This window comes from Antennarius striatus, chromosome 8 (assembly GCF_040054535.1).
Source record: "Antennarius striatus isolate MH-2024 chromosome 8, ASM4005453v1, whole genome shotgun sequence".
In the NCBI taxonomy this organism is placed as follows: domain Eukaryota; kingdom Metazoa; phylum Chordata; class Actinopteri; order Lophiiformes; family Antennariidae; genus Antennarius; species Antennarius striatus.
Window position 1 is genome coordinate 536,280 of NC_090783.1, and position 9,112 is coordinate 545,391.

Below are 9,112 nucleotides of genomic sequence, written 5' to 3' on the forward strand. Positions count from 1 at the left end.
CACACACACACACACACACAGGACCAGCAGCCTGGAAGGTCACAGGTGATGATGGGGGGGCTTTCTTCCCTGAAGTCCACTATCATCTCCACTGTTTGGAGAGCGTTGAGCTCCAGGTTGATACCAGCCGACCCCCCCCCATCAGAGACGAGGCCGGTGAGGGTGGGGCCGTCAGCAGACGTCAGGAGTCTGACAGACTGGTGACCAGTTGGTGTAGAGGGAGAAGAGCAGGGGGGAAAGAACACAGCCCTGAGGTGATCCAGTGCCGACGGTCCAGGTGATCTGTAGATCTGTAGGCTCTGTAGAGGCTCCAGGAGGGGGTCAGTAATGTCCTTGAGGCTCCAGGAGGGGGTCAGTAATGTCCTTGAGGCTCCAGGAGGGGGTCAGTAATGTCCTTGAGGCTCCAGGAGGGGGTCAGTAATGTCCTTGAGGCTCCAGGAGGGGGTCAGTAATGTCCTTGAGGCTCCAGGAGGGGGTCAGTAATGTCCTTGAGGCTCCAGGAGGGGGTCAGTAATGTCCTTGAGGCTCCAGGAGGGGGTCGAGACAGTCTCAAAGGACTCCCTGACCACAGACGTCAGAGCGACAGTCTGTGGTGGTTCAGTCCTGTGATCCTGGTGGTCTTGGGGACAATGGCTGAAGTCTTGAGGCACGCTGGTCTCTAGGTCTCCAGGGAGGGGTCGGAGATGTGGGTGAACACCTGGCCCTCCTGGGTGTGGCTGTGAACCAGGGTTTGTGGTTGTTGTAGCGAACCCTGGTGCATGTTGGGATGTAGCGTCCGTGACTTGTCTAGGCTGTTGGACCTAAAGACATCCCAACCCGTGGAGTAGTGGTGGTCCAGGACGTTCCCTTCTCTGGGGGGGCACCTGAGCTGTCTGAACATGGGGAGGTCTTAGGAGAGATTTTCTTTGTTCAAATCCCCGATTGGCTTTAAAACTGAGGGCAGGAAAGTGGGAAATAAAGCCCCCAGCTCTGATGGTCATTGGGGCTTCTCTGGGGTAGTACCCCCCCAGGGGGGCAGAAAACCGGATTAAAACTCAAAACGGCACCGAAAAAAAACGAGCACCGAAACACCACACACACACACACACACACGTCTCACTCTCCCCCCCCCCCCATCAGGACCTGAGGGCATTGGTGCTGCTGCTGTCCGTCCCGCCCCCTCAGACCCTCGACCCCGCCCTCGGCCCCGCCCTGCAGGAGCTGCTGACTCGCTGTCGTGTCTGCATCCAGCAGAGGAGCAACGTGGAGCAGGAGGCCAAAGGTAACACACACACAGGTGACCTCCACCAGAGAGGTCAGAGGTCAGGTTGGGTCAACGACCTCAGGTTAGTGTAAACAACAACAGCTGTTCATGTTGTGTTATGATGGTGATGATGATGGTGTGTGTTTCCAGCTGACGATGAAGAGCCCACCCCGGTGAAGCGGCGGCGGGTGAGCGGTGATGTCACGGCCCCCACCTCCGCCCTCCCCCCAGGCAGCGACACTAAGCCCGACCAGCAGGAGGCGCTGACGCCCACCAGCACCTCCGACACCGAGACGCGTGACTCCTCCTCCCTCATCGACCCGGGCACGGAGCAGGACCCGCCCTCTCCTGACCCCGCCCCTACCGCCTCCGGGAATCTGGACTCCTCCCCCAAAGGGGAGAAGATGGAGGCATCTTCATCCTCGTCTTCGTCATTCTCCTCCTCCTCCTCCTCCTCTCTGCTCCCAGAGGGCGGGGACAGCTTCGTCCAGGGGGAGGAGCCTGAGCCACGTCACACGCCTCCGGAGGAGGAGGAGGACGAGCGACCGGAGGGGAGGAGGGGCGGGGCCATATCTGAGGAGACCAATGAGAAGGAGGCGGGCTCTAAGTCTCCTCCCCTCTCTGAGGACACTGCCTTCCCATCAGCCCTTGGTTTAGTGGGGGAGGCCCCTGAAGCCTGCGGTGGCCACGCCCCCTCAGCGCAGGCGTTCCTGAGCGCCGGCCCCGCCCCCGACATGCTGGACATGCTGCACAGAACGGTGGAAGCCGCCATCGCCATGGTCACCAAACTGTCGGCCAAAGGCCCGCCCTCTTCGTGACGTCGTCCAATCCCAGCCACCATGAGATCTGAGACACGCCCCTTTTAGCCGGTCCTCCGTGGAACCCGATTGGGGGTCGCACCCCCCCCCTGCTGTTTGTGCTGCTGTCGTTGCCTTCGCTGATGTTCAGTCGGTTCCAGTGGCTCCGCCTCCTCGCCCCGCTCTACAAACGCACAGCCCCGCCCCCTCGAGCACACGTTAACGGGCGGCGCCGCTCCGGCCCCCCCGGCTTTTATTTGCTGTAACGGGGAAAGGTTTACAGAACTGTCGTCTCCTCGGCGCCGTTTAATTTTATTTCATTTTTACTGTGTATAAAATGGGTCTGTGCCAGTTTTCTACTTTACCCCGGGGCAACAGGAAGTTGCCCCGTTTGGGTTTGTTCTGTTTTTGTTTTTTTTTGTGGTTTGATTATCCAGAAAAAAAGTTTACCTGTAAATTAAAGAACCACAAGAAACTTGATTCTGTAAAGGATCCTTTGTAGTCTGCCTGAAGGTGTAAATGAAACTATAAATATATATATAAATATCTTTATATATATATGAATATATAAGAAGGTGCTTTATTGGACTGTGGTTGAAATAAAGCCTGTTGGACCAGCTGCAGTTTGTTTTGCTTTTGTTTAATTTTAATGGAGAATAAATGAATAAAAGTTCTTTAATAAGACGCCGTGTGGCTGAAGCTGGAGGTGTGGCCTTTATTCTGCTTCACAGGTGCATTCTGGGATGTGTTTACACTCCTCGACTGAGGAGTGACCTCACCAGTGACATCAGTATTCCGCTGCTCCCAGCTGGGAGGTGTGACTCAGTTGCTAGCTGCGGTTAGCAGGCCACACCTCCACCTGTCGTGACCACGCCTTCAGGTGGAGGGGCGTGGTCCAGCCAAAACTGATCACGGATAAAATCAATGATTTTTTTATTTATGTCTAGAAGTTTTAAAACTTGATATTCAACATTTTATTCTTGAAATGTAAAATTAATCATTTGGAATCAGGGTTTTTTTTCTTACTAATTATAAAACAAAAACTTAGCAGTGTTGAAAGTTTATTCTCTGAATTAATCACATCCTTCAATTTAATCCATTCAGGTCATTCAGGGTTTTCTATATTTTTCAGTTTTGATCTTTTGCTCAAACACAAGAATCAAAACCTTTTAAATAAACCTACTGGTAGGACTAACATCAGATGGACAGCAAGGCCTTCTCTGCTGGTCTTACATAACCAAAAATCACGATAATATGAGTTTATTACATTAAAATGCATTTTCCTTAAATACAGTATATATATAATATATATATATTTATTTATTTATTTTTACATTGGGATATAATATGACATGGGCCAACAATGGGTCATTGTTCTATTTTTAGGTTTAAGAGTTTTTATCCAATCAGAATTCAGCTGGCTTGTGTTGCCAGGTTGAATGAAATCTGCCCAGGACCTTCGGATTCTAGAATGCAGGTCTCCCTGCACTGAGAGTGAACGGGAACATACAGTTAATAGATGCAGAGGCGGGTTTAAAGATGAATAAATGAATGAATGAATAAATGAATGAATGAATGATTTTTTTCTTTAAAGCTTTAAAGCTTTCATGTCTGTCATTTGAGGTGAACTCATTAGATCAACCTGTTGACTCAACTCAAAACACTTGACTGTTGCCAGCGTGATGTGAACTACTGCTACAATGACAGAATTAACAAGACAGGATTTGGACCTTCTTTCTGACGCAGTCATCTGTGCTGGGGGTGTCGGTTTTAATGTTCACAGGATCATCATGTTTAACTGCGGTCCGTACTTCCAGTGAGTAACTTATTGAAAATCAATGTAAGCTGATAGAGTTCAGCACAAAAAGACAATTAGATAGATAGATAGATAGATAGATAGATAGATAGATAGTTATGCAGCACAATTATGACAAGTTGAAAATCAGCCACACAAAGTAAGATTCATATTGATTTGGACACCTTCCATAATAAAAAGACAACGTATGACACAGCAGGGAGGATATTACACAGAGAACACACACACTTTAGAGGACACGTGGTGCTGACTTCAGGTCCCCAACTTTCTCAGTCTGCTGAACAAAGACTCTTGGCTCGTTGTGTAAACACAATGGCTGATCGACCTGAGACCGGTGGAGGATTTGTGGAGGAGAACACAGTGTTAGCACATGAGACAACAGGTGATTACAGACAGCTGGTAATTAAAGCTGTGTTTCCTGACATTTGTCACGGACAATGAGAGATTGCTGGCTAACAACACTGAGCTAAGCTAACGCAGACGAATGAAACACGGAATGTTACCGGAGAGGTAAGACAAAACGTATTACATTCGTGAAGTATATTGAACTGTTGGCTGTTGGGCGAAGTCAATACTTTATTTGCGTCCACTGAGCCTGCGGTGGCAGTGACGAGGAGGAATGTATCAATACAGTGTGGTGGGGGGAGACAGGACAAAGTACAGAAGTACAAAATATTTATTTGTCAATTCAAATCATTCATAGGTTGAGGAGAAGTCCAACAGTATCATCGATGATAAACAGACAATTTCAACAAATGCTTATCTAATATAATGAGATCCCTGGACTGGAACTGACTCTTTCTCTCTGTGACCTTCTATAGCCATATCCTCTCGTGTGTGTATGTAGACCTGAGTGGGTGGGCTGTGTTTACTATGACGCTGTGAATACGCCTTACACACACACACACACAAACACACACACACCTGCTGGAGCGGAGCTAGCCAAATGCTAGTTGACTTCAACAGCTTGTGAGGACCTTTCAGTGTGTAGCTCTGATCCAGGTCGTTACCACACACTGCTACCGTAGTCTGAATGAACTCCCCCCCGGGGATGACCACGCCCTTATCCAGGAGTGGACATGTCAATCAACCCAATATGATTCAGGATATGTCAACCACTCTGTCAATCACCCTGGGTGTGTAACAACAAAATTCCGTGATATAGCGGCAAACTATTTATTATCTATGGTAATTTAAACGTTTATGACCCCTCCCAGAACGGATATTAAACCACCTCCTATCTGTGTTACCTCCTGACCTACTTTGGCCGTTCTTTGGTACCTTTGACATTTGTCTCTATAAACCCCATTAAAAATGATTGAACACACCCGTGCTTGGTGTGTTTATCTTTAGCTCTACTTCAGCTACGTGATGAGATGGTGATTATTTCCCAACTCACTTGGGTCAGAGTGTAAAATGTGCACCAAATTGATTTGATCTGACTCCTTCGGAGGACAGTAACAGTCGCTCTGGGAAAATTACTCTCATTAATTTCCTGCGTGGAAACGGTCACTGTTTGTTTACAGGTTGGTCATGTGATGTGGTATTACAGCTACCTTTCTTTACTCACAGGGCCCTTTTCCTCCGACACGCAGGCAATAGAACACATTTCACCATCCCAGACGTGTCTGCGGAGGTGATGGAGGTCATCATTGGCTTTGCATACTCAGGTTCTGTCTCTGTGACAAAGGACAACGTTCAAGATCTGCTTATAGCAGCTGACTATTTGCTTATAACTGGCATTGTAGAGTCATGCCACAGCTTCCTGTTAGAGCACCTCACTCCAGAGAACTGCATCGGTGTCCGTCGGTTCACCATCTCAGGTCCTCAAGCTCAGCACAAGGCTCACTTCCTGTTAATGAACAGGTTTGAGGAGGTTGTGTCCAGCCAGGACTTCCTGGAGCTCAGTTTGCAGGAACTCTCTGACATCCTTGATAGTGATGACCTCAACGTGGACGAGGAGAAAACCGTGTACGAGGCCGCCGTTAGGTGGATCAACCATGAACCTGAGCAGAGAACCTCACATTTACCTGCACTCTTGTCCAAGGTAAGACCACGTTCTGTCATTACGCTTCATTTAAATGTTCAGGCTCAGTAATTATCGTGTCTTTACAGGAAAAAAAATAATTAAATTATAAGGTTACCTGGGTGCTTTTACACCTGCAGCTGAATTAAGTTTAACAGGATAAAGAAACAAAAGTATTTATTTATCATGTAGTTTTGTGATGAGTCATGTTAATACAAAAACAGTTCTAAAGTTAAAAGTCATATCAGACTCTTAGTGTAGTTGCTGTCCTAAACCAAAATTTGGAATATAACAATTTCATCTGTTCCATTTATATCTAACTCTATTTCCTCCGTAGGCTCGTCTGGCCTTGAACAGTAAAGACGACATTAAGTCCCTGAAGTCTGATCCATACTTGAAGAAGAACACTCAGTGTAGGCAAATCCTGAATGACGTCTTGCGCCTCAAACGTCAGCTGTCCAGAGTCAGACCGGCCAGGAGATTTCTCTCTGACCTCGCTGCTCGTCCTCGTTTACCTAACGCCATCATTTTTGCCAATGGGGGCTGCACCACCAATGGTATGACTAACATCACCGAGGTTTACGATGTCCGTGCTGATTGCTGGTTGGACATTACAGACCATCAGGAAAGAGTTCGAGGCTCTCATGGCACTGTCTACCACGATGGGTTCATCTACTGCATTGGTGGCCATGATGGGAGGGAGTATTTCAACAGCGTGCGCAAATTTGATGTGAGAAGACGTGTTTGGCTTGAAGCAGCACCCATGAACCACCGCCGCTGCTTTGTGAGCGTTGCTGTTTTGGACGGATATATTTATGCGTTAGGAGGTAGTGAGGGACTGAGGACTGCAGAGCGCTACAGACCTGAGACGGACCAATGGAGGCTAATTGCACCCATGAAAGATTACAGAAGTAAATCCGGTTGTGCAGCGTTCAATAAGAAGGTGAGTGAAGGTCCAGAGCAGTGGGAAATAGTTCTGGAGTTGTTCTAATACCAACAGGAAATGGGTGCATTGAGTTACCTGCTTCTTTATCATCCATCCATGTTCTCCTGCTTACCCGGAGTCGAGTTGTGGGGGCAGCAGCTTCAACAGGGAGCCCCAAACTTCCCTTTCCCCCCACATCCACCAGCTCTGACTGGGGGGTCCCAAGGCGTTCCCAGGTCAGTGTTGAGATATAATCCCTCTACCTGGTCCTGGGTCTGCCCCGAGGTCTCCTCCCAGCTGGACGTGCCAGAAACACCTCCCTAGGGAGGCGTCCTGGAGGCATCCGCACCAGATCCCCAAACCACCTCCACTGACTCCTTTCCACGCGAAGGAACAGCGTCTCTACTCTGAGCCCCCCATGAACATCAGTGTTTCTACCTTATCTCTAAGGGAGACACCAGCTATCCGCCTGAGAAAGACCATTTCACCCGCTTGTATCCGTGATCTCGTTCTTTGGGTCATGACCCATCGCTCATGACCACAGGTGAGGGTAGGAACGAAGATTGAACGGTAGATGGAGAGCTTTGCCTCTCGGCTTAGCTCCCTCTTTGTGACAACAGTGCGGTAAAGCGACTGCAATACCGCTCCTGCTGCCCCAATTCTCCGTCCAATCTCACGCTCCATTGTTCCCTCACTCGTCAACAGGACCCCAAGATACTTAAACTCCTTCACTTGTGGAAGGACCTCATTCCCACTCGGAGAAGGCAGTCCACCGGTTTCCTGCTGAGGACCATGGCCTCAGATTTGGAGGTGCTGATCCTCATCCCCGCTGCTTCACACTCGGCTGCAAACCGGACCAGTGAGCGCTGCAGGTCACAGGCTGATGACGCAAACAGGACCACATCATCTGCAAAAAGCAGTGATGCAATCCTCAGGCCACCAAACTGTAACCCCTCCTCACCACGACTACGCCTCGATATCCTGTCCATGAAAATCACAAACAGAATTGGTGACACATGTAGACTGGATGGGCATACTCCCAAGCCCCCTCTAGGACCCCTGCAAGATTAAAGAGCTGGTCCATTGTTCTACGACCACAACAGAGGACGGGTCAGTTGGGGTAGTTGGATTCAGAAGTTCCTCAAAGTGTTCCTTCCACCGACCGACAACCTCCTCAGTCGAGGTCAACAGTGTCCCATCCTTGCTGTATACAGCTTGGATGGTCCCCTGTTCCCCCCGCATCCTTGTGTTGGAACATGGTGTTAGTTATGAACAGTCCGTGACTAGCACAGAAGTCCAACAACATAACACCGCTCGGGTTCAGATCAGGGAGACCATTCCTCCCAATCACACCCCTCTAAGTGTCTCCATCATTGCGACGTGTGCGTTGAAGTCCCCCAGGAGAACAATGGAGTCCCCTGCAGGGATCCCTTCAAGGACCCCATTTAGGGACCCCAAGAAGTTGTCCCTACAGTCTCTTGCCTGTAAGTCTGCTGGAATAGGCTCCAGAAACCCTCGTGACCCGCGAAGGCAGAAGGCGTGGATAAGAAGATGAATGAATGAATGAATGAATGAATGAATGAATGAATGAATGAATGAATGAATGAATGAATGAATGAATGAAGTTGTTAATTTAAACATTTGAGGACTAGACGGTATGCTGGACATTATTCAATATTTGTACAAATAAAAATTCAACTATGTCAAAGAAAAGAGAGAAGATAATGAGAAATGAGAGAAATGATTTTCCTGGGGCTTGAGCTAAGAAAGACAAGCGATATTTGTTGACTGCCTTTCTGTTTCTTCCTTTTCTCTACAGATTTACGTTTGTGGTGGTCGTTATGGACATAGGTGCCTTCAGAGTTGTGAATTTTATAGTCCAGAGTTCAACCAGTGGACGAGTTTCTCCAACATGAGCACCAAACGCTATGGATTAGGCGTCGTTTTGTACGACAACCGAATCTTTGCGGTGAGTAAATGAAGAACTAACCTGGACTGAGGCCAGCACCTGATTGGATCTAGTAGAGCTGACAGGATGACAATGTCCTCTGGTTGGTGTCCAGTTGGCGTTACGCATGCTGTGTTCACAATCTGAAGGTTTCTTAGCACGATTCACACTATGTTCACTCTGATCTGAACCCAAACACTCACATGACTACTTTATTTTGTTCTCACAGCTCGGGGGCTACGATGGCCATGATTTAAGAAGCGTTGAGGCCTACGACCCAGAGACCGATGAGTGGTGTGAAATACCCCCCATGTTGTCCAAGCGCAAGTATTTTGGCACTGGAGTGATTAACAACAA

General features: G+C 48.5%; 1 protein-coding gene across 4 annotated transcripts in view; it reads left to right on the forward strand.

Annotated features, from left to right (window-relative positions):
• Window positions 1–2,678, forward strand: part of usp34 (ubiquitin specific peptidase 34) — a 28,205-nt gene extending 25,527 nt beyond the window's left edge. For all 4 annotated transcript variants that reach the window (XM_068322723.1, XM_068322725.1, XM_068322724.1 and 1 more), the window contains exons 74-75: window positions 1,120–1,261; window positions 1,394–2,678. In XM_068322723.1, coding sequence (XP_068178824.1) covers window positions 1,120–1,261; window positions 1,394–2,061 — 810 coding nt within the window. In that variant the 3' untranslated portion in view covers window positions 2,062–2,678. The remainder of the gene's footprint in view (window positions 1–1,119; window positions 1,262–1,393) is intronic.
• Window positions 2,679–9,112: the final 6,434 nt, after the last annotated feature.